This window comes from Ruditapes philippinarum, unplaced genomic scaffold (assembly GCF_026571515.1).
Source record: "Ruditapes philippinarum isolate M1 unplaced genomic scaffold, ASM2657151v2 ctg904_1_1_1_1, whole genome shotgun sequence".
NCBI lineage: Eukaryota > Metazoa > Mollusca > Bivalvia > Venerida > Veneridae > Ruditapes > Ruditapes philippinarum.
This window is the reverse complement of record NW_026852177.1, coordinates 402,289-429,401: the sequence shown is the minus strand read 5'-3', so window position 1 is coordinate 429,401 and position 27,113 is coordinate 402,289. Positions and strand designations below refer to the sequence as shown.

General features: G+C 31.5%; 1 protein-coding gene across 1 annotated transcript in view; it reads left to right on the top strand.

Moving 5' to 3' along the window:
• The window catches only part of LOC132751593 (uncharacterized), a 55,100-nt gene extending 31,800 nt beyond the window's left edge, over nucleotides 1-23,300 (top strand). The window contains exons 10-13 of the mRNA XM_060741781.1: nucleotides 18,573-18,728; nucleotides 20,044-20,130; nucleotides 20,763-20,961; nucleotides 22,578-23,300. Of these exons, the coding sequence (XP_060597764.1) occupies nucleotides 18,573-18,728; nucleotides 20,044-20,130; nucleotides 20,763-20,961; nucleotides 22,578-22,859 (724 nt within the window). The 3' untranslated portion in view covers nucleotides 22,860-23,300. The remainder of the gene's footprint in view (nucleotides 1-18,572; nucleotides 18,729-20,043; nucleotides 20,131-20,762; nucleotides 20,962-22,577) is intronic.
• Nucleotides 23,301-27,113: the final 3,813 nt, after the last annotated feature.

Sequence of the window (27,113 nt, the reverse complement as noted above, 5' to 3'; positions counted from 1 at the left end):
TTTAGAACTTTAAATGTAACTTGAATTAACACCGTACCATATAAAACCTACTTTTTATCGACAGAATATATTTCTAAAAGTGCAGGAAGTGGATTTGGTATTCATAAACAAAGTTTTCGTTATTATTTAAACGTTTTAACTCTTTATGGTTATAAATATTGCAGACCTGGTTGTCCATTAGATAACGGTCCGCCTGTCAATAAATTAGATGCGATATGTATGAATCTTGATTATTGTTATGGTTCTGGCGCGAGCAAGCATAATTGCAATAAGCAGGCAATTCTTACATAAAAACTTAAAAATTTAATTCTGTCAGAAGAAAAAAATAGCTTAAAATCTAATAGTACGACCGGCACTTAACATGAAATATAAAATAGGCTAGGTTAAATTAAAACAAAACGGAAAATGGAGTCTAAACCCCCGCTAAAAGATAGATGGATAAATTTGACGTAGAATAATACACACCATTTAAACGGATTTTTTTAAGGCGGAGAGTTATAATAAATAATATGGATAACTCATGGTTATTAAAACTTTTGTTTCCATGAATGAGCTCGTTTTGAAAATGATATATGCGCAAAATGGCATACACACTACATACAGTTAACATTGTGACAATGTTTACTGAATACTAAATAGACATTTTTTACAATTTCTTTAACAACCATCTATTTAATCAAATCGAATATAGTTAGAAGGCACGATAGTATGACTATTCCATATCCATGTACACTACTTAACAAAATATTAAAATTGTTAATTTCTATGTTTGAATGAGCATACTAGCTTTAACAGTATAACAAATAAATTGTTCAATATGTTCAAATTTGAATGTATGCAGATGAATAAAATATTTTAAAAAATGTATTAAGAATTTTAGAAAAGTAATAGGATTCAAGATTCAAGTGATGATTTAAATGGTATGTGCAAGTAATGAGTTTGCAAATATATTTCACTAATTTAAAATTACTTCTGCGTGATTAATACAGTAACGGCTATTTTTGTTTATTTTGACATCATTGTTAGATTTATTCGAATATGTCGATTCATTTATAGTAAAAGAACCAAACATACTGTCCGATCACTGTGAAATTGAATTCTCTTTTATATTTAAAAAGTCAGATAATTTAAATTTTACAAATAATGTAAATGAGAATGAGAATATAAATTATAAATATACATGGTGTAATGAGAAGGCCGGAGAATATATAGAGCGGCTGTCTGCACACGATACTAAATCGAAATTTGATGTTTTTATGCAGAATATTGACAATTGTATGTGTAACAATGATATTGATTCTTGTTTAAATGAATTCACCAATATTGTTGATGATGTTGTCACCCCTTTATTTAAATGTAGAACAGAACGTATAGTCTCTGTTAATAGTGTTGACTCGGGCCAGTCCTGGTACTCTGTAGAATGTGACGAGAAACGCAGATTGTTTTATGCGGCCTTAAATTTGTATAGAAATGATCAGACATAAATAGGCAGAGTATGGTTAAAGCCAGGTCTGAGTATAAATCTTGTTTGAGAAATGCTAGATATAGATATGATAAATATGAAACTGAAAAGCTAGTCAATGCAAAATACACAAATGCAAAACTTTATTGGAAAATGTTAAAAAAATGTGCTGGTATTAGTGACACAAATATTTCACTTGATATTTTTGAACAATATTTTAAATCGGTAAATAATCCCGATGATCGTTTTTTTAGTCCAGATGAAGATATTTTGCATTTTATAAACAGATATGAAACAGATGAGTTCAATATTATGTTTAATGAATTAAACATACCATTTTCGACAGACAGTTTATTGCAAGCTATTAATCAATTAAGTCCAAATAAGGCCGGCGGCCCGGATTTATATATCAATGAATTATTTATGCATGGTAAACATAAATTAGTCCCTATCTTGTTGAAGTTATTTAACAGAATATTTGAAATAGGTTATTTTCCAGAAAATTGGTCAGAAGGATTTGTTGTTCCATTACATAAAAAAGGTAGTATTAATGATGAAAACAATTACAGAGGCATAACCCTTTTAAGTACATTAGGTAAACTTTTCACACGTTTGTTAAATAATCGGTTAAAAAACTGGGCAGAAAACTACGGTGTGTATATAGAGGCTCAAGCGGGTTTTAGGTCAAAATTAGGCACGGTTGATAATATTTTTGTTTTACATGGTCTTATTAATCATATTATTAATAGTGGTAAGCAATTATATTGTGCTTTTATAGATTTTAGTAAAGCATTTGATTATGTTAATCGAGATAATCTATGGACAAAATTGATACAACTTGGAATAAGAGGAAATATTTTAAATATTATTAGATCGGTGTACTCGAGTGTTAAATCAAGAGTTAAGTGTTTTAATGAGTTAAGTAATAGTTTTGAATGTGTTTTAGGCGTTAGACAGTGTGAATGTCTTTCACCATTTCTATTTTCCATGTTTATAAATGATATAGAAGATATGTTTATTAAAAAGGGTCTAGAAGGTATTAGTTTAGTTTAAACATATTTTATTTCTCAGAATATATATACATGTTATAGTCCACAATATACAGATGCAATTCAAATATTCTTAAAAAAACAGGATTAGAATGAAAGACAACATGTCTTATTAAATTCTTCTCCTAAGTGAGTAATTGACATGTAATAGGCGCTTAAATAATTACATATTTTATAATCTGAGATGAATATAATATAGATAAAAAATCTTGAAAACAATTTATATTAGAGAAAAAGAAAACACAGAAATTGATATGTATTCAAATGCTTTAAGAAACATTGTATATGTTCCATTTATTTAGGATGAATATATATTTAGAATGAATATATCAATAGATTGAATTAACATTCAAATAAATATTATCATACAAAGTAGAATAGTATTTGAAAAGAAACACAGAAAGGTGAAAAGTAGTGAAGAAGGAGAAAGATAAATAATGAGGTATAAAGTATAGGAATATAATGTTTAAGTGTTTGGGTGTTAAATGAATCTTTTTGTCTCTTGGATGTAAGTGTGTACGTGTGAAAAAATATGTCATTAGTTTGGTCAGAAAGGTCTGGGTTGCCTAAAAGTAGGAACATTTAAATCAATGTCAAAGTTATTTAAATTTCGAAGTAACTTTTGTCGAGCTGTGTCAAATTGTGTACATTCGAAGAAGAAATGAAAGTTATTTTCTATTTGGCCGCAAAGACATAAAGGTGATGCAGTTATTTTTCAAAAAAACAAATGGTAGTTTAGAGAGAACTACACTTTGTTCGAAGTCTTGTATGAAGAATTTGAAGTTTTCTTTCACCAGACAAGTAATACTTAGGCGTGTGACGTATGTTTTTCTTTAAATTTTGTTTAAAAGATGTGATAGTTGGAAGGTTACGGACGTCGTGTGGAAGATTATTCCATTCCCTTATTGCAGTCGGAAAAAAAAGAGTTAAAATAAAGTGTAGTTCTTGCATATATTCCCGGAATATTGTCAATATTTCTTAGGTTGTACCTATTATTAGTTGATGTTGGGAGAATTGAGAAAAGATAATCTGGAGCTAGTCCGTTTTGAATTTTAAAAAGTAAGATCATTCTATGTATATATCGTCTTTCTTCGAGAGATTCCCAGTTTATTTCATTTGAAAGATTTTCGAGTGAAACAAGTCTTGTACATCCGGAAGCAATACGAGCACATTCGTTTTGGATTTTGTTAAGTTCGTCTTATTCAAAATTTGTAGCATTTCCCCATATAACATCAGCATATTCAAGTAATGGACGAATGAAAGAAGTGTAGATTGTCTCTAGTGATTTTTTATCTAGGCGAAATTTAAGTTTTCTCATAATATTTACCCTATTCCATGCTTTATTTGTTATATAATCTATATGTGAGTGCCATGTGCAGTTATTCGAAATTAAAACTCCAAGATGTTTGTGGTCGGAAACTTCAGTAATAGTCTGATTATTCATTTGTAGTTCTGGGTGTTGATTTGGATATCTCTTTCTAGAGACTAATAAAGACTCAGATTTAGAAGGATTAAATGAAACAAGCCATGTATCTTGTTTCATTTAATAGAAGGTATTGATGTTAATATGTTTAAAATGTTTTTGATACTGTATGCTGATGATATTGTTATATTTGCAAATAATAGTTTAGAATTACAAAATGGTTTAGATCTATTACTAAATTACTGTAAGAAATGGAAAATGATAGTTAATACTGCCAAAACCAAAGTAATGGTGTTTAGAAAAGGCGGACGTTTACCCGCAAATGTCACTTTTTATTATAATGGTAATATGGTTGAAATTGTTAGTAAATTTGTTTATCTTGGTATTGTTTTCACAACAGGTGGTTCTTTTTCTGAAGCACAAAATACAATTGCTGGGCAAGCACTAAAGGGTATTTTCAAAATGGATAAATATTTATATAAATTCACAGATATATCTGTAAGGCATAAATTGGATCTTTTCGATAAAATGATATTACCTATTTTAAATTATGGAAGTGAAGTATGGGGTTTTAATCAAGGCAAGGCCGTAGAACGTTTACATATGCAATTTTGCAAAAGACTATTAGGAGTAAAGAAAAACACACAAAACGACTTTATATATGGTGAATTAGGAAGAATGCCTTTGCAAAATATGAGATATTATAACATTATAAAATTTTGGATAAAATTGTTGACTACAGATGAAAACAAATATATTAAGAAGGTGTATTTAATGTTGAAACAAGATATTATTGAAAACCCAAACAGAATAAATTGGTGTTCATTATTGAAAGATTTATTATGTACTCTTGGTTTTTATGAAGTATGGTTATTTCAGACTGTTGGAGACTCTGAACTGTTTTTATATAATGTGAAACAAAGATTAAAGGATCAGTTTTTACAAAACTGGTCTGGTAGACTAAATAACTCAAGTAGAGCTTTGTTTTATAAATACATTTTAAACCACAGATTTCAACCATATCTTGATTTGGTAAACGTTAAAAAATTCCGTGTTTGTTTATCACGATTACGCGTATCATCACATAGACTTTTTATTGAAAGTGGCCGATGGACTAGACCTGTTAGCACTCCAGTAAATGAACGGAAATGTACTTTTTGCGATAAATTAGAAGACGAATATCATTTTGTTTTAGAATGTGTTTTATATAATGATTTGAGAAGACAATTTGTACCAGTCTATTATTACAGACGACCAAATATGCAAAAATTTCTTGAATTAATTACTACAGAATGTAAGCGTGTCATAAGAAATTTAAGTACATATGTAAAAAAAGCATTTACATTAAGAACAAACGAACTTTACAGAGATAACAATTCTTAAACTGATTTTCAAGATGTAATGATGTGAATTTTGTTAGTAGGACTCTTATATGCTTTATTGTTTATCACTTAGCTTTGTAAAATGTAATCTCATTATGTACAATTATAGTAAATCCATATGTCAATCAACTTGCTAGTTTCGCTTTTGTGCAAGTTTTGACTGGAAATGGAATAAGAATTCGTATTTATTTTATGCCCGATTGACATTTTACATTTATGATTTAAAATTTTTGAAATAAAATCCATATTGGTCACCAACTTTCCACTTTCGTTTTCGAGCAAGTTGTGACTAGATATGGAATCATTTTTCTTACTACTACTTACTTTACTGCACTATGCTGTATATGCACATACAAGTGTATTGAATATTAAAAATGTTTATTCTGTCTATTATGTTACAAAAAAAATGTTGGAGCATATCAATATTATTAAAAAAACGGGTTGCATGTAGCAGTGCTTATACATATGCGAAAATATATGTGTATACATATGTGCAGATGGTATATATGCAAATTTATGAGCGTACTTATGTATATATATATATATGTATGTAATGTATGTATGTATGCATGTTTGAATATGTAATTATTATTATTAAATGTTAAATTGCTGTAGCCATATATAGTATGTAAATGTTGGCCACATGGGTCTATGACCTTCTGGTGTTTTGAAAATAAAATCTTGAATCTTGTGAAATTCAAGTGCCGTCTGTAATGTGTAAATATCTTTCTTTGTTCTTTTGGCGACTTGTAGGCTGCTGTGTGGCTCTTTGATTGTTGACGGAATTCTTGATTTGACCTTTCATGTAGTATTTCATACAATATTTCTTACAACATTTCATTTTTAAAATAAATCACAAGGTCAAGCTAACCTGATTTTTCCTACAGTAAATGCATGTTCACATTCGTGCAGTTTCTTTAATTGTTGTTCATAAAATTCAATATCCACTTACAATAGGCTGCCAGTTGCTCTTTGATCACTGATAACTTAATGTTCTATGTCTTAGAGTTCAACAGTGCTATTTCTAACCCAGTAAACGCTGATATTTGCACAAACAATTGGACTAGCTGTTGTGAGCAAAGGTTTGACCGATGCTTTCTAACCCTTTTGAACACATGTTGGAACTTATCTTCATATTGTATGTTAGCGTCCCTAAATAAACAGATGCAATGGCATTTGTATAATTATATATATATAAATTTCATTTCTATTAAACCACAAGTTTACTCATTTTATAGAATTTTATTAACTTTTGAAGTCCAAAATCAGCAGGAACATCTATGCCGCCCAATTTTTTCATGATTTTCATTGTTCACGTTTTAGTCTACACTTTTTGAGTTTATCTTAAAAATGAAAGATGGTTTTGTCAAGATATGAAGATAATCTAGTTACTTTGAAATAGTTTGCAAGGAAATGGTAAATAGAAGTCAAATTGACATGTGTCTTGAATGAAAATAACAGGCTTGTCTTTGTCATTAATTCTCATTTTGTACATGTTTATTGTTGGTTGTTCAAAAAAATCAATCCTTTCTGCAATTCAACACTTTCTTTGTTTAACAGTATTGTTAGAGTCTGAAGATAATATTCACCCAAAAAAGATAAATATAAAAAACACAATATTTATTATAAAATTATTTTAAATATTTAGGGAAAGGTATATAAAACAGTTAAAACTTATTAGGGAACTCTAAAATGCCTCAGTAATTATTGATTTAGTACAAGACATTTCCAACAGTTTTTCCTTTTTAACAACGTGGTTGAGTATCTTTCTTGTAATTGAGAGTTACGTGTTTAATTTCCTGTCAGTGTCAGATAATTTTTCAGTTTTACAACAATAATAACTTTAAATTTTGTCAAGTCTTTGTTTTCATGTAAGAATAAATGGCACCTGAGTAAGGTATAACCTCGATACTCCCCACAAAAATGTCAATAAATATTCTTATTATAAACTATCTGCCATTTCATAAAAATAGTGAGAGATGTTTGGGTAGTTTTTTATAATTTATTTTAAACATTTGTTTATTATCTAATTATCAATGATTTTTCAATAGCCATTAAAATAGTTAATCTTTTGAAATATACAACTTACTTATACCGGCTTGATAGTGAAAAATATGCATAATGTCACTTTAAGTTTCAAACACATCATCAGAATTAACATGTTTAAACATGATGGTCAATTATAAAAAAAGTCATTAGTTATATTCGTTGCACTTATGTAGATTATATATCTACTAAAGTAAGGAACGCAAGAAGTAAGTCTTGTTTGTTTTACATGAGTCTTATTTGTTCAAAATACCGGTTGATAAAGTGTTTGCGGTATCAGAATTTAAAGGATGTGTTAGCATCTTATCACCCCCTTCGTATGCATTTTAAGTATTTGTTGATTTAATTAATTCACAATTATTGGTATTGAGAAATTCTCAAACACATTGATTACATTTTAAATAAACTGTAACAAAATCGTCCCCTTTGACAGCAGTAATCAACAGCAAGACCTTGTTACAAATATCATATTTTATTATACCTTTATGACATATATGTACATAAATTTCACATACATTCTTTTCACATCGTTTCATGATAATATGAAATCATATCATATTTTGTTTTTAGTGAATGTTTTCTCTAATTTAAATTTAACTTATGCCATAGCTTTTGTAAATCTTTCATAAATAAAAAAGTAGAAAGGTGAAAGTAAAAACAAGAAGTGAGGTGTGAAAAGGAAATCACACCCATGTTTCGTAAAACGCATATTTAAAGTTTGTCATTAAATCTTAATAAAAGTTAATGTTTTTAATTTTGGGGTAAAGAGTACGTACTAAAATTTTTAAAAAAGACCATTTATTAAGGTGGTATTGAACCTTATTTTAAATAATTGCAATTTCATTTACAAAAGTAATTCTAAGTTTTAGATATGACAAGAAATATTTAAAAAAGGTATCTTTTGTTTATTATTCTGTTGAAAAAGATAAGATTTCATTTGATAAACAAGATTGCATTTGAGAAAAGTGTTATGCCACCGCATTAAAACAACACTAAATAGTAATGTAGGAACAAATATTTTTTTTGTTTCTATACAAATGAAGATTGCCATAATGCACACATCACTGACCTACCTAATTCTTATTATTAGAATAGTGGTTAAATCTGTTGTTATTCAAATAAGAGATCAGAGTAGGAATCTATCAATGCAGTTGAGTCTAGTTGAATTTTGTGGTGAAGGTCATATTTCACATGGCCAAAATTCCGTGACTGTGCATCAAAGGACAACACAGTAAGACACTTTGTCAAAATCTATGCCAGCTGATATTAAAGTTCACTTTACACCTTAATTTGTGCACATGGTTCAAATTTCATAGCTGCACATTAAAGGACAAAAAAGTAGGTCACATCATCAAAGTCTAGGTCACCTGATATAAAAGTTCAATGTTACAAATAAAAATGTGCACATAGTCCAAATTTCATGGCTGTACATCAAAAGACAAGAAAGTAGATCACTGTCCCCTTGGACAAGACAAAATTTTGATCCAAGGGTTTAATTCAAACAATCTTGATACGGGTCCACCAAACAACATTTCATGTCAAATATCTCAGCTGTAGCTTTCTCCAATCAATTCAGAAAACATTTGTTTATGTTTCTGCTTCTACTATGTGTACATAATGAAAATAAATGCCCCCGGGCAGGGCCAATTTTGACACCAGGGGCAAAATTTGAACAACTTTGGTAGATGACCTATGGATGATATTATAAAGCAAACATCAAAGCTCTAAGCCTTTTACCTTCAGACAATAAGATTTTTTTAATTTTCATGTACAAAGTGAAAATGATAACCCCTGGGGAGGGGCTAAGTCTGACCCCAGGGCCGTAATTTGAACAATCTTGGTAGAAGTTCACTACACAAAGTATCATGCCAAATATCTAACCTCTAACCTTTGTCAATTCAGAGAGGAAGATTTTTCAAGTTTTTACTATATACATATAAGAAAAACTATCGCCTCTGTGGCAAGGCAATTTTAACACTAGAGGCATAATCAAAATAACTTTGGTAGAGTACCCAAAATATAAAAAATATCAAAGCTCATAATCTTGTACCTTCAGGCAAAAAAAATTAAATTTTTACTTTAAGTACATCATAAGTGACTGAAAATCAATGACACACGGAACTATAATTTGAACAATTATGCTAGAGGTTCACTACACAATGTTTCATGCAAAGTATCTAACCTCTAGCCTGTCAATTTAGAGAGGCTAATTCTTTTAAGTTCTTACTATAAACATATAAGAAAAACCTAGGACCCCCGGGGCAGGTCAAATTTTGACACTAGAGGCAAAATTTGAACAACTTTGGTAGAGTACCTATGGATGATATCATATACCAAATATCATAGCTCTAAGCCTTGTACCTTCAGAAAATAAGATATTTATTTTTTTTACTATATGTACACAGTGAAAATCAATGACCCTGGGGCGGGGCCAATTTTGACCCAAGGGCTATAATTTGAACAATCTTGCTAGAGGTTCACTACACAATGTTTCACGTAAAATATCTAACCTCTAGCCTTTGTCAATTTCGAGAAGATGAGTGTTTAAGTTTTTACTATATACATAAAAGAAAAACCTTTGACCCCCGGGGAGGGGCTAATTTTGTCGCTAGAGGCAAAATTTGAATATCTTTGGTAGAGTACCTTTAGATGATATCATATACCAAATATCAAAGCTCTAAGCCTTGTATTTTCAGACAAGAAGGTATTTTAGTTTTTACTATATGTACATATAATGAGAATTAATGAACCCCAGGACGGGGCCAATTTTTACCCCAGGGCTATAATTTGAACAATCTTGGTAGAGGCCTACCAGATGATGCCTTATGCAAAATATCTATTCTGTAAGCCTTTTTGGGTCTTTACAAGAAGATTTTTAAATTAATTCTTATAATTCCGTTTGGTTGCCATGGCAACCAGATTTCTGCATGGAATGAAATTCTTTGAACAACTTTGAAAACCCTACACCCAAGGATCAGTCCTGCCATGTTTGATTCAAATTGGACTTGTGGTTTTTCACATTCAAGAAGTTTTTTAAGTTCACTATATAATCTATATAATCACACACACACACACACACGCGCGCACACGCACACACACACGTGCACACGCACACACGAACGCACGCATCAACGCACACACACGCACGCGCACACACCACACACACACACACACAGGTGAATCGCTATATGCCACCGCATCGCAGGTGCTGCGGTAGCATAAAATGAAATTTATTACATTACTTTTCCAACTGTTTTGCAACATACAAACTTATTGTTTAAGCTTAAAAGAATAGTTAACCCGTTTATATTTAAAAAGTTTTCTAGTCTATTCCGCATAACTTGAACATGAAGACATTCCCAGAAAGATTTTCCATACTTTCAGCCTGCATGTTACAAAAATCACACAAATTTGTACGTACTTGATAATTTCATATTTATTTATTCGTTGGAATTATTCACATGAAATATTAATACTGAAAAGTTCTTATTTTGGTATCAATAGTAGCTTTAGAAATTTGGCTATATACTGATATACTGATTTCCATTTCATATCATTATGTTCCAAAACCTTTTCCCATTTACTTTCAGATTTGATTTTTGCTTTTGGTTTGTGTATAGTAATTTATTTTATGTTTCACTAATTTATATCAGGATTTTTGCTTGTGATGATTTGGCGGAGCTTTAGAATTGCATTATTTTCTGAATAATATAATTCTTTAAAATGCTCAAAAGAGTAGACGTCTTTTTGTCTGTAGTCAAAAAAATGTTCTATGTATTTAATACCTTTGTCATCCCAATCTTTTACATAAAATAGGTACTGCCATTCCTTATCTAAGAATTATTCCATATTACTTGTTTTCCAGCTGTTTTATTTAATATGTCGTTATTGATACTATGCCATGCAATAAGAATGTCCATAAGAAAGGAATTGTGTTTACAAACATTTTTGATATCTTGATTATTTGTTTCACATTCAAATATTCAGCTTGCCCCTTTGATTGAATTTAAAAAACAATTAATATTGATCAATTTAAGCCCCCCCATTTTTGTATTCTAATTCTAATATATCTTTTAATTTTTTCTGGTTTGTTATTTCATATAAAATTATGCATGTCTTTTTTTATTTTCTTTAATATATCATCAGACGGTTTGGCAAAACAGTAAATGGACAAATATGTTTTGGTAGTGCAAAAGTTTTTAGTATTGTGTTTTTTTTTCCTAAGTAACTTGTCTGTGTTCCCATTGTTTCAAACACATATTTGAAACTATTAAGTTTTCGTTGTAAATTAAAGCCTATGTTTTTCTTAATTGTTGTTTGAAAAGGTCATGCCTAGTACCTAGTGTTTTGCAGATTCAGATGGTCATTGAAAGTATTAATCTTTGCAAAAATTTAATAAGTGTCTTTAAGAGATCCCACTCTTAATACAGTAGATTTATTCATATTCAGTTTAAGATTTGATACCTGTCCAAAATTTGTAATAACATCGAGGAGTTTTTCAAACACGATTCGTTTACCATTATTTGAAAATGTTGCATCGACTGCAAAAAGAGTTTTTTTCTCTTTTTCATTGACAATAATTCTTTCTCTATACCATTATCTTTATTCTTGAATTTGCTGGAAATTCAAAACATGTTATGAACAGCACAGATGATATACTTGTTGCGTTCCTAAGACTTGTTGCGCTCCATTTACTTGCTGCGCTCCTTAAGACTTCCTGCACAAGTTAGACGTGCTGCGCTTCTTAGACTTACTTCTTTCCGTGAAAGCAAACCACTCTTAGACTTGCTTCTTTCCTTGGAAGCGAGCCGTTGTTATGGCTTAATTCTTCACTAGAAAGCAGACCGTTTTCTATGCTTGCTTCTTTATTTGGTTACTTCACTTGACGGTGGGTTGCATAATTTTATTTAAATACAAACGCGCGCGAACCGGATAGAACGCAACAATTCTGACGTCACATAAAAAAACATAATGGCGGACATTGTGCTTAAGAAATAATCTGGCCTACGGCCTTCGTGGTCGATTCCTACGCATCGAAACTCCAAACCAGTGTTAAACAGCCGATAAACACCACTAAGATGATATTATTCCAATTCTAAGAAGATAAAATAAGAAAGATACCTTCCGGTGCCGATTTTAATATTACGCTGTTTGATTTCGCACCCTACTGTTATGATATAGAAATTCGTAAACAAAATATATAATAAGAAAAAAAAGTATTTTTACAAAACCCTCACGTCCCAGACTGGCTTGTATTGTGTTTACATCAGTGTTTGATAAATCATTCTTGTATGTTTGAAATAACGTCATTCTAGCACATTTATGAATGAGTTGTTTATTTAGGGTGACGCCATTACGCTGCCTACGGATTGGCGCCCTTTTGCCAAAATATTTATTAACTGATAAGGATACTGATATGGATCAAATCCGTGGCGTTAGTGTATGTGAGATTTATATTTCAGTATTGTATGAAAAGAAAACATTTAAAGAATTGAAAATATCAATAAAATGCTTTTTTATAGTTGCTTTAAAAGTCTGGCGCGCCTTAAACCGGTTGAAACTCCCGAGTGGTTTAACTATCAATGACCGTTCCAAGGCAGTACCCTTCTGCATTCCTTCATGTGTTTTCCATGTATGTATTGAATGTTTACATGTTTTATGATGTCTGCTTTGTTTGATTGTCGTTTACGGTAAGTATTTTTTTCACTCCTCCCATTTCCCCTTCCCCTTTTCACCCGTACATACCTTATCCCTTTAATTCCAATATTGGTCCTCATTTTTGGATTGCATCTAATCTGGCTTGTCTGCTTATTCCCAAACCTTTTTAAATTAGGAGTCATCTTTCTAGGAGTCCTTTTATTTCTCCATGTCAGATTCAGTTTCGCAGGACGGTATCAGAACAGGCAAAGCTTTGGTTGGACGGTCTGTTCTTCTGTCTCCATTCAGGATCAGGCCTATCAAGTACTCCGGCAACATAACCGATCATTAAAATAGAGAAAATCAAAACCCCATAAGAAAGCCCTACACGGCAAAATTGAAAATGTTGCAGGCTCGGTTTGATTGAGCCTATTCATGACCGGAACTGGAAAGTGGAAGTTACCGTCCACGCCCCCTAGCACCGGCTTAAGCAGAATTCATTATTTAAACACGAAAAAAATGAAATTTTGAATTTAGAAACATTCGCACATGTGTTCATACGGCGGTTATAATAGAATCTTCAATGTGACACAGCAGTGCCATTCCATGAAAAGCGGTGTATGGTCCCCAAGTAAAGGAATGCATGTGCCCTAAACGAGAAAACAATGGGCGGAACTAAATAAAATGGAATTTTGAAAGGGGATCTGAGAATAAGAAGTCGCATATAAATGACTGAAGCATCACTGCCTCTAACACACTCCCCAACATGGAACGGCGTATCTACCCATATTTTCGCCAAAAGTACAACTTTAGCATCTTCGTCAATTGTCATCACAAATTCTTCTTCACAGCCGCTAACTCACATCCAGGTCTCTCAATAGTTTTACTGCGTTTGTACCGACAAAACCCTCTTTTGATTTTAGATTTATTTCTTCTTCCAATAAATCAATTCTACAAGTCCCCGCGAGTATCGGCACAGTCCCTCCACTCGTTTGTTAGTGTTCTTCTCTTCTCGAGAGCATTAATGTTTGTTTTGGCACATACGATGCATTGTTGTGGTTCCATTTTACACCTTCTGCTTTTGTCTGTCTACAATCTTTTGCAATATGCCCAATCTTATTGCAAATAAAGCACACCTTCGGTGCCCGGCTTCCGTTTTCCTGTCGGCATACTCTGGCTAAAATTTTATGGCATGTCATAAATATTGACATATTCATTTCTGTTCTCTGTTACTTTGCCTGATGTCTCTGGTATGATCTTTTGCCAAGCTGCTATTGTTTGAGAAGAGTGGTTCGATAAACTGTTCCTTGATTAAAAGCTCGCTTATTCCATGACAGGTCTGCTCTTCACCCACCATATCTTCCCTTCTTGTGAAATAACCAGGAAGTGGTCTGCTCTGCCTGAACTTCACACTGAAACCCTCTTCAGTCAACTGGTATCGTTTCAGAATAACCCTATTCAAAGTGTCATACTCGTTGGCTTCTACAGTAGACAAACGTGTAAATACTTCTAGAACTTGGCCTGATAGTAATCAGCTTAAACTCACGACCCAAATGTCTTTTCCCAGTAATGGCTGATGACATGTCTCTCAAATCTTTCTAGAAATGGATCTATATTGTCGTTTGCTTCTCTGAACTAAGGTATTCTTGGTCTGAGTGACTTGCTTCTATCACTAGTTGTTATTTTGCTGGTTCGATCCGCTATATCTGAATTTTTTTCCTTCATCTTGAGCTCAAAACTTATTTCTATCTGTCTTATTTCTTCTTCACGCCTTCGGGCGCTTCCCCCTCTGGCTATGCACTCTTCTTTCTCTCGGAGTAACATTTTTAAATCTTAGCTTTTCTGCAATTTTTAGCTATTCGTCGTAATACATATTGCTCAGTTTATCAAAATCTTTTCAAAGTGATCCCGGTCGAGCCCCCAATTTTCAAGTTATAGTTTCTCCTATGTGATATTTATCGATATTCCAATCGGTACTTGTGACAATTAGTTAAGATTTGATGCACTCCTCGGACTTACTGCGCTCCTTATACTTGCTGCAGAATTAGACTTGCTACACTCCTTATACTTGCTGCACTCCTTGAACCTGCTGCAGTATTAGACGTGCTGCACTCCTTGACTGGCAGCGCTCCTTTAACCTGCTCCGCTCCTTAAACTTGCTGTGCTCCTCAAACTTGTTGCGCTCTTTAGACATGATGCACAAGTAAGACTTGCTGCGCCCTATTGCTTTTTACTTGGGAAACGGACCTCTCTAAGACTTGCTTCTTTCCTCGAAGTGGACCGTTTTCTAGACTTATTTGGTTCCTTTACTCGACGGTGAGTTGCTCACCAAAAGGATACTTGCGGAAAATAAGCTTTTTGACAATATTGAAGTTTCTATCGAAATTAATTGTTTTCATGAAAATAAACAACGCGTAAAACGGTTGCGCCACAATTGTTACGTCTCGTCAAAACAAAAAAAAAATGGCGGACATTGTGTTTCTTTTTATAAATAAAATGGCATTTGGACAGATTAGATACAAAATTGATACAAAATTTATGTTTGCATAAAACACTCGGTAGTAGACGTCTACCAAGATTATTGTCCTGGTGTCAAAATTGGCCCTGTCCCGGGGTCATTGATTTCATTATATACATATACATTGTAGTAAAATCTTAAAAATCTTTTTGTGAAAAAGGAAACAACCTACATTGGAATGTCTAATACATGTTATGAAATTTTTATGTAAAATGTTCAATAGCTTTGAGTTAGCCTAAAGGTATTGATTTTCAGAGATATTTATGAATTGATTCAGGTAATAAAATATGATAAACAAGATCAACAAGGAAAGCCGGCGTTCAATGCACGCAACTCTAGCAAGACAGTTGTGAGTTTTGTAGAGATATTAAATGAAACAATTGGAGCACATTATAAGGACATGATGATTCCATCGTGTTTATAATAAAGATTATGTTTTAAGAAATTGGTAATGTTAAATTGAAAAGATGTTATTTAAATTCCCCAGTGTCTGGGCTCCTTGCCGCTGGCGCTTGTTGCTGGGTCGAGTGGGGGCTGCGTTCATTGAATGCCACCTTTCCTTGTTGATCTTGTTTATCATATTTTAAGTACCACTGACCGTTCCAAGGCGGTACCCCTCTACGTGTTTTTCATGTCTGTATTGTTACTTGTTTTTGAATGATTACATGTTTTGTGATGTCTGCCTTGTTGGATTGTTATGTACGGTAGGTATTTTCTCACCCCCTCCCATTTTTACCCCCTTCCCTTTTCACCTTTACAGCCCTTATCCCTTTAATTCCAATATGGGCCCGTATTAGTTATATCATTTCATACATGTCCCTTTCCTTTCGCCGCCCTTATGTCCACTCCAGGTTTTTGTTGGGTATCTTCTGGGTGTCATACGTGGGTCTGATGGGGGGAAGTGGTGGGGGCTGCGTCCTGTGAACGTTGTCTTTGCCTTGTTGATCTTTATTCTTTTTTTAAGGAATAGTAACTGTACCTACATTTCAAATTTTAATACAGCTATGTTATACAGTTAATACATATTTTGTGTCAAGAAAAAAATCTTTTATTTTTAAATCAATTATTGCACTATGGCCTTTGTATCTTAATATTAGACAAATCTGTACATGTGTCTAATGATTTGGAATGCTGAAATATGACATTTATTCTAATTCACTAGACACAACTGCATTAGGCAAAGTTGAATTGTATAGTAACAAAAATATGTACTGTTATTTAAATGTGGTGGCATAGCATTTTTTCACAAATGCATTCTTGTTTTCAGTTTTGTTACAGTTATTGCCTTTGACTTAGTATAAATTTACAATCTTCAATTTGTTCATGCATAGCTCAAAAAGTGTTTGACCTGTAGGCCTGAACGTTTAAAAGAATGTTGGTCAGCGTGTGTACTTTTGCACATTGGGTTTGCTTGTGGATTTATTCAGTATTTGTAAAGTTCTTGCCCTTTACTTAAAGTTCTTGCCCTTTACTTAGTAAAAGATTTTTAGCTTTCAACTTGTGGCACATGTACCCAAAATATATTTGACCTAGAGTCATAAGATTGACAAAACAGTGAGGGCACCCGTTGGGGCACCCGTGTCCTATGGACACATATCTAGTTTTTACAGTTCCAAACATGTATGCATAGCATAGTTTTAACGCGAGGAATTCTGTAACAAGTGACGTTTGAAAAGTTATTGCCAATATAAATATGGTTTGAATGAAGTCATTTTTTTTCCTGACAACGTCAAAGATATGGCTCCTGACGTTTTGACATATTTTGAAATCTAAATGTTCCATATTGTCAAATATACAAATCATAAAGTTCCAGATGCCAGCGCAAATTTACGCACTGCGCCGGATGTGCGTTATCATGCTTTTTGAATTCGCTGTTACGGACAAGCTATTTGCGTAATCAGATTAGATATAGCATCAGGTTAAGGTATTGTTTTCCGATTAATTGTGATATATAACATTTAATGAAAGGTTGAAAATTCTTCAACTGACAGTCCCAGTCCCGTTAATTTTTTATCATCTCTCGTATGAACATCTAAATGACCCCCTGGTCATATTACGCGATCCCTTCATACATATTCCATAATGAATAAAGTATATGTACATCTACATTATCCCCTTGTCCCCTTACGTGATCCCCTCATACATGTTCCATAACAAACATTACAAAACAACAATGTATTTTCACGTGTGTTTCACAATTCGGATTGTGTAAACAGATGAAAGAAAGGGTGCTTGATATTTTCAAACAATCTTGATGTTTTTATATAAAGATTTAAAAAAGATCTTTCGATTTTGAAAGGTACATAGATAATCTTCTTAGTAAGTTTAGAACTGTTCTAACTCGATTACGTCTTTCGTCTAGTCAGCTCAATATTGATGTTGGTAAACAATGTCAGAAACAGAGTAAATAGAAACCAGTGCTTGTGGTTATTGTGTGATAAAATTGACGTAAAAGTCGAATTCCATTTTGTTTTGATATTTCCAATTCATTTACATTTCAGAAACATTTCATAAACTCGTATTTTCACAACAGACCAAGTATCCATACGTTTGTTAGATTGATACGCTCTTCCAATAAGCATACACTGCTAAACCTTGGGAAATATTCTCTGAAGCTTTTGCCTTGCCTAAAATTCTATACTTGTCTATACTATGTTGTAGCATGTTTTGCTAAATTTTTGGTCAACTTTTGTCGTGTTTGTATTTCTTGCATAATTTAAACAATTCATTGTAAACACTTCATTAAACAACTAATAACAGCGAGGAAATCTATGATAATATTGCAAATCTGTATGTACCCTTTGACGGTAAGAACTAATATATACTAAGTTCAGCCTCCATTTAAAACTTAATTACCAATAATAGCCAACACATTTGTATTGTATTCATGTCTGTCAATAAAATATGTATGATGATGAACTTGACTGTTCAAATCAATAAAATGCATTGTTGTTGTTGTTCTTAAGTTTACCAATACTTGTTTCAATAGAAGTCGCTGTAGATAAGATCAAACATATGAACCTTAAATAATAATATATTTACGTCTTGCTTGTAGGTTTACCGGGGTGTTCGTCGATTCGCTGCAGAAAATGCTAGTAAAAGATATCCTGAAGTTTGGGATTATCCTTTTAATCACGATCGTTGTATTTTCCGGAACATTTCTTTTGGTATTAAAGGCTGAAAATACGCTTCAATTACACGAAGAAACAACGCAAGTATCTTGTTATATAACCCATAGAACAATGAAAGGAATAAATAGTTAAGTCCCACGAAGGTTGTTATATTGCATTGAACATTCCGTCTAGCGATTTGATTTTAATCATTCTCTTATATCAAATAAGAAATGTCTTTATCAGATTTGAGATATATTTTCAAAATATATGTTGGCAATACTTTATGATTACACAGTGATAAACATATATTCAGTTAAACGATGACACGGTCAGTGTGGACATTCCACAAAATATGCATCATTTTTAACATGTAATGGATTCGAAAGTATGTTTATGAAAAAAACACAACTACTGAAATACAACCAATGAACGTCCAGCATTTGTACCTTGTAAAGTGCCATCATAAATATTATCAATTTATCCCTGTTTCCATCACCTGAACAGGTAATGCCTCGTCCTATAAAGGTGTAAACTAACCCATTAGAAACAAATATGGCACTTATTTTGGTATCATTTCCATTTTGTGATGTTAACAATTCAATTTTTTTAGGGGGGGGGGGCATTTGGTCTTTTTCAATTGTCTTTTATAAGATGTTGTCTAAAATCATTGTGCATGGGACACTTGGAGTATGCATAAAACTCGCCCTGTCATTTAGAGAAAAAAACTACATTTTCTTTAATTATAAAGCAGTGATTCAGGTTTATGTCATTTACATTAATCTACATGTATGTTGGCTTATAAATCAATGACCCTTTACATATACTTAAGTCATGCAACTTAAAGTAAAGTACATTATACGATTTTTGTCCTGCAAGTATGTCTATATGGAACTATAACTCACACCTTTAACATCAATACCTTTAAACCAAAAATCTCAAACAAATAACTTAGTAAAGAATTAGTAAAATATGTTTTTCATAGAAATCTCATTGATGTTTCACGGACATGAAAGAAGATCTTATGATCTCTTATTTTTACGTTCATTCCGAATTTGGATTCTTTCATGTCAGAAACTATATAGCTAGCTTCGGTGGTCATACACAAGTGTGTAATTGTTCCTTGAAGTAATTCACTGAAAGGCACCTGGAGTATACCAAGCTAAATGTCCTATTATGACCATAAGAGTATCAGTGTGATATTGACAACAAAATCAATGCTTGCCCAGAAAATGTTTTTAAGGTCATTTTTAAAAGACCCATCTAAATGAATAACAATTCAACGAAAGGGATATTTTTGAAAAGTTACGAAAAAAGCTTTATACGTAAATTTAGGATTCAGTACATTTACTAGTAAAATAATTTGAAAATATGTCGTCCTACTGTAAATAAGTGATATTATTTTATTCCTTATAGGTCGTTTTGGAAGATAGGGATTGTTGGTATAAGAATCATGATTGAATCGGACGGTATTGTTGAATACACTGGAGACGAAGGTTATAAGTAAGTTACATCAATATTAACAGCCGTTCGTGTAAGCTTTATTACAAGACGTTTGTGTTATAAATGTGTTGTTATTGTGAACACCAGGATGGTTAGTTGTTCTAGTAATTATGCTATTTATCTATTTTTATTTGTTATTCATTCTTCAATGAGTATTAAACTCATGACGAAATATCTGCAAAAAATTGTATAACATCGTAATAAATATCAAACCAAAGTAATAAAATTAAAACAATTATGTTCGTATATTCAAACTTTGTGTCCTTCGCGAAAAATTATCATGAAACCTAAATAATATGGAATGGGATATCAGATACATTGTTTTTGTTACGACTTTCTTGAAATGCGACCATATAAATATCGGAACCATTGTAATTGAATAGATTTCGAAGTGTTTATATTTCATTTCACCAAGCAAAGCATTGCACCCTTTATTGTCTATGCTGCGATATGATTGAATGTTTTACATATATTTATATGATAGGTGATACAATAGCACTGGATTTTTACCTGTTTTTATATATAAAGCATTCATTTGTGAACAAGTCATCCTCTTTTTTGTATATAGTTTTGTTTTAAAATGAAAGTTTACAGTTTTAGAACACTTACCCTCTTATCTTTTAACGTTTCAGATTTGCTGGTGCGATGGTAATGATGGCATTTATGTTCTTTATTATTGTTGTGCTGTTGAACATGCTGATAGCGAAAATGATGAACACATACAGGGAGATAGAGCAAACTTCACTGAGCGGTTTTCTTGTCAGACGAGCAAAGATAGTAGCACGCATGGAAAGAGAACACATGCCATTTCCATTTAATATTTTCAAAATAGTGAGTTTCTTTTGCTGTTAAATGATGTCAACACAATAATCATAAATTTTCTTTATTGGTTCTTTTAGTGTTATTATAAACAATCCTGTTTTTATTTGTATTTCACAGTTAAAAACTGGAGCTTTGGCTACCGATTTGGGTTAGGGTTCGAACCTTACTCGCGGCCATGTTTTCTCAATGGTTTTCTTTTATGGTTAATTCTAAGAGGCGCGTGTATATGGGAATTAAGAACGTGTAGCTTTTCCTTCTAAAATGAAGCTGAAGTTTAACTTTGGTGAAAGTGTGATGCATTACGTCATCATGACATCATCTTCTGCTTTCTACTTTTAAGTCCAGCCGTTCGGTCATTTGTCTCGTCAATGATGATCAAATTAGTATTACATGATCTCGTCTTGATCATCAAAAACAAAACAATAGATATATAAATCGACGTAGCGTACTCGTATTACCCGTCAGTTATCATTTTTCTCTCGCATTGTTTTGAGTAAGACATATTTTTATATCTTTACATGCAAACATAGCACAAAAGATATATCTCTCAGTATACGGTAAATATCGAGACATATATCTCCTTTCACGATGAATGAAAATTTTGAAAAATTATCTCAAAATTGCGGGATCGACATGTTTTGTGCAAACGAATCCTCGAAAATTAACCACGGGTAAACATACAAATATCTGCTTTGCATTCATTAAGATATTCCAAGCAGGTTAATCATTGAATGTCAGTTATAATGTAACGATTTTCCGATAAAAATATCCAATTTTCGCGCATTTTAACTAAATTTCAATTCAATTTCTTTCTTAAAAACATGTCTGCATGCTACTGTCAAACAGATGCTGAAACTTTTATTGGATAAGTCATTACACGTGACAAAATGGTAGCAATATGTAAACAGAAAAAAGTTTAATTTTAAATTTAAGAAACATAAATTGTCAACAAAAAGCGTTATTCGGTTGGAATACAATGTTTTGACAATTTTTTTGGCTAGACAAATGTTCCAAACGCATCTTTAAATAGGGATAAATAGCGAATGATTTTCGCAAAAATTGTAATCAATGTAATAATGCAAAACCTGTATGCAGTATTCCTGCCCTGTTATTCGACTTTAAAGTACTTGTCATTTATATTTTAAAAATAAATCATTCCGGAGGCATAAGACCTAGAATTTTCCTTAGTTAATACTTTTTTTGTCTTTATAGATTTTTCTGGGTACTGCATATGTTTACATAGATGACAGTTAAAAGTTAATGAATGTTTTACATCTTATTTTCATTTGCAGACTTGCTTAGTATGTAAGCCAATAAATAATGTGATCATCTGTTCGCCCCTGAGGTTATCGATATTTCTTTTTTGAATGTCTACTTCGGCAATAAATAATAGACACAGGTCGTTTCACTTTCCTTTTTGTTACTTTCATTCAAATTTTATTTTGTTGTGTTCATAATACTATAACAAATATCTAGAAATTGTTCAATTTTCTAGATGTCTTTCTAGATATCACAATATTATTCCTATTTTGAATTACTGAACTTTTCCCTTGAGATTGGATCAGTCATTTTAAACTAAATGATGAAACAACGAAAAACATCACGATCATATTTTTTTTCAACAGGATGATAAAAGAAAATCTTTCTACTCAAAACTAACAGGGAATTTGTATCTGAAAATATCTGATGACCTAAATATCTCAGACACTGAAAAAGTACATGACGATTCGTTGACAATACAACAAAATTTAGAAGATCGTTTGATAGAAATCTCCAATACGTTGCAGGAGTTGAAGAAATACTGTGTTTCATTAAGAGACTCTGTTAATCTTTCAGAGTCTCATAAAAATGAATTCGCTAATTTGCATAAGAATGATGATGCCGCAGAAGCCACCACCAATTTGTAACATCGTAAGGGACTGAACAAACTCTTATGAACCGAATTGAATCAAGTAAAATTACAGTTAGAATTGGAAAAATGAAAATTAGAATATGGAAGGGAAAAAATCAATATCTTGAAAATAAAACATGTTTTTTTGTAAATATTACTAAACCACATTATCACACACCAGTGCCAATTTTGCGACTCCGTAAAAATGGTATTGCACGGCCGTGTATATATTTTGACGTGACGTCATTGGCGTTATACAAACATAGTGTAAAGACGCGCTACATGTTAGCGTAATACTATAGGCGCGTCAATGAATAATGACTTTTTTCACTTTAAACGGTCTTTATTTTGTGTATGTAATAAATAAAATATTAACTTTGTGTACGTCCATTACTAAATTTATTGAACTCGTTAAATACTGTTGGGAAAAGGCGTGAAATATAACAAACAAACAAACGTTGAATAAAATTATATTATGCTCGCAAGAGGCTCGCATAATATAATTTTATTCAACTCGTGCAATAAATTCAGTATTGAACATACACTCATTCAATATCCTCTATGTACAATCTGTCAAAATCAAACGTGTGATAAATCTTCAACATTACACTCCATGGCCTGAGAAAAAAATTAACATTGGGTAGCAAAAACCAGAACTGAATTAGAAATATTGCCAATGCAATAACTTATTGTGTAACATGTTTGTTTGCAATTGAATGATCTACCTACAATATAAATGTGTTATATTTAAGAAATGATGAATAATGCTGTTCGATTTCGCACCCTATATGGATCAAATCTGTGGCGTTATTGTATGTGAGATATTATTTCAGTATTGTAAGAAAAGAAAACTGAAAATATCAATAAACATGTTTTTTTATTTTTGCTTTTAAAGGCATTGTACACTATATAATCGTAGGAGAAAACATAACAGCCGCATATTCAAGTAGTCCCTAACCAGTGTCTATTGGCAGTTTAACACCGTTTTTTCTAATTTGTCTAAAGTGACAAAATCACGGGGAGTGTTAGAATAATGATTGATGTAATTCATAAATTTATACTTAATACCAATCAGACGTTTTCACTGTCATACACACAAATGTATTATGCATTTAATAGTAAAGCATAATTATGTAAGTATGTATGTAAAGAGGACCTTATAATTCAGTACATGTAATTGCATACCCGTGTCTATATTCAATTAAAATAAAGTACGAATTGTTAAAGCCTATGCATAATATGATTTTTTTTCGCAAATTTAAGGATGTTCGTCATACAAATTTTTGGATACGTTTATCAGATGTAATGAATCTAATTTTGACAGTAATCAATACGTCTTACATTTGTCTTACTCGAGTGATGCTACCTGTGTACTGTCATTATGTAATCTTGAATCGTGAATGTTATTGTACTGTTAATTAGTGCTATATATAGAGATTAATTTGTATTCAATTATTTCAATTCAACGGTCATTTTTTTTATTTATCTATAGAATAGTACATATCTGAATTAAAATCATACTATACTAAACTACTTACATTTCTACAACTTATTTTTGGTTAGACAGATCATAAATCCAAAGGAACCAGTCTCTCTAAAATTGTGTCATTTTTATGTTATTATTGTTATATGAATAAAATAAAATATTAATCATAGCTCTACCTAGTTATATAGGATTTATTGGATAAGTTTTGGATAGTGCTGCCGTTGAGCACACCTGCTGTTCTAACTAAAGTACACATAAATTTGATGTTTACAAACACTAGTTAAACTCAAATGCAGCAATATTCAAATTAACAAGATATGTACATACTTATAATTCAAAATACTTGTAAATAATAACAATTTTTTAAGGGTAGTTATGCTGTTTCTTTTATCATTTGCATTAAAATGTTACTTTTGCTTTGCAATGATGATGAATTTGATGATGATGGTAATAATAGAGACATTACAAGCAAGAGTGAACTATGACGACATGTGATGATATACTGATGTATTCATTGTGATTTAATAATGTACGACGCACAAGTTGAATTTGTATCGTGTGATGAGATAATGATAAATTTATCATACGATATAATCAAATATATTGTCACAAACATGATGATCCTTTTACGTTGAGGTGATGTTAAAAATTAAAGTTGTTTTTCTGTGAAAATATTTTGCTCGCAAGTACATGTATAAATCTTTGATAAAAATGATACATTTCCCAATAGTGTCACACATTTTCTGAATGATGATGGTGTAAAATCATTTGGCATTTATGATAAAATTTACAATTGAAAATATGTACATAGTCTTTTTATAATGTTGATAGTAAGATCGTTATAATTATGTAAATTATACACTTCTGTAAACTAACATTGCTTGTGAAAGATAGTAAATTGTATTAACTCATTGCATATATCTGCAGTCTATATTCAAATAAAACGTCAGCGTATCTCCAATTTATTATTTTCTTTTTTTATTTGTTTTTATATATACACTTTCATGTCTAAAAGTTCATGATTACACCAAACATTGTAACTTAAACCTGAACGACATTGTAAGGTGTGTACCATTCGGTATTACATTATATCTATGCAGGGGTATATAACAACGCGGGGTTATAATTTATGATCATTTTATGATCATTGGTTTCTTTTCGAACTTTTATTTAGGAGTAATTTTTCGGACTTTGAAAATATTAAACTTAAACTAAAACTTTCTGAAATTATTAAAGCCAACATTTTTATTTTGTCAAGTGCTATTTGAGTTAGGATAAGCTGTCTATATAATTGATTTCATGTAAAGTAAACGTGACTGTAAATATAGTATATTTTAGTTAACATTTAATTCGTTGTAAAATTGTTCTCAGTTTGCGTGTAAATGTATTTGTTGTTTTTGTATGCATGTGACAAGTTCTTTTTTTAAATTTAACAACCATTGAGTGTTATAGGTCTGTAGTTATATAACTGATTGTGTTAGTGAAAACAAATGAGTAAATTAAATATCTTACAATCTTATTTCTAAACTGCAAGTATTTCAGCACATAGAAGATGCAAAATGTGATATTTACTGTCTACAAGACAAACATTTTCCACACAAAACAATTTAACACCATTTGTAGTCAGTGAAATGCAGATTTTTTTTAAGTTGTTCATCAAGTCTGGCTATGCATCCAGAACCAATTTTATAAATTATATTCAGCCGTGTAATGGGTCGCCAATCTTTCAAAAATTGTTCAGGTTTGTTTATCACCTTTAGGGATACATATAATTATAACCTGTGTTTATGTTACAGATAAGTTTTCAGACATAAAAGCGTGATTTAGGGCTCTGCAAACAAGTTAGCCGATTCTTTAAAAACATTTTTGAAATTCTGCTGTAAATCCGGAAGAGCCTGGATTTTACAATTTTTCATATTCTTTACAAAAAAGATACTTCTTCTAATTTAATTTCACCCTCAAGCGTTTTAGTCTCTGCATTTGATAAAGTTGGAATGTGTATATCTTTAACAAAACTTATAAATTTATGTTAGCTACATGTATATAATAATATAATAGAATGTGAGGTTTCGGGTAAGATTCCATATTGTCTTGTTATCAAAGTACAATTGTTTTACATGATTTTGTAATACATTAGCTAACTGAATTGTTTTTATTTTCAAGATCACGAACGAAGTTCTTATAAGAACCATAAGCTATCGTAGATTTACCTCTTCTTTCCATTAATAAGATTTTTTGAAAAACTTATCTGCTGCGCTTATTGTGGCATAAAGCAACTTGGGTAAGGCGAATCATAACAAGCAATTGAAAATTGTTAGATTTGCTTCTAAAGTGATAAATATTTATGTTAAATTGTTCAATTTTGGTGCTCATTCCCCAGACACCAAAGATCCTGTACAAACTAATTTTTGAAAGATACTTTAAATGGTTTAAAAAAAGTTCTATATTCTGATAAATTGTTAGAATATCCATTGTTTTTTTAAACCCAAATATATTGATTGGTAAAACAAGTCATGGTTTTATGTTTTCAGTGTATATAGGTGATATGAATGGAGTTTTATATGAGATTCATGAATGAAATTAAATCTATAATGTGAGTGTTTTTGGGGGTTTTTTGGGTTTTTTTTTTTTCATTATAAGTGCATTCGTCATGGAGAAGTTGTATATCTTTGAATTGCTGTTTGAACTGTTAGTAATTTGAAAAAAGGACTCGTGACAATTTGTCATTTTGAAAATTAAAAAAAGGTTCACAACAAAAGAAAAAAATTGACAATAAATTATGGA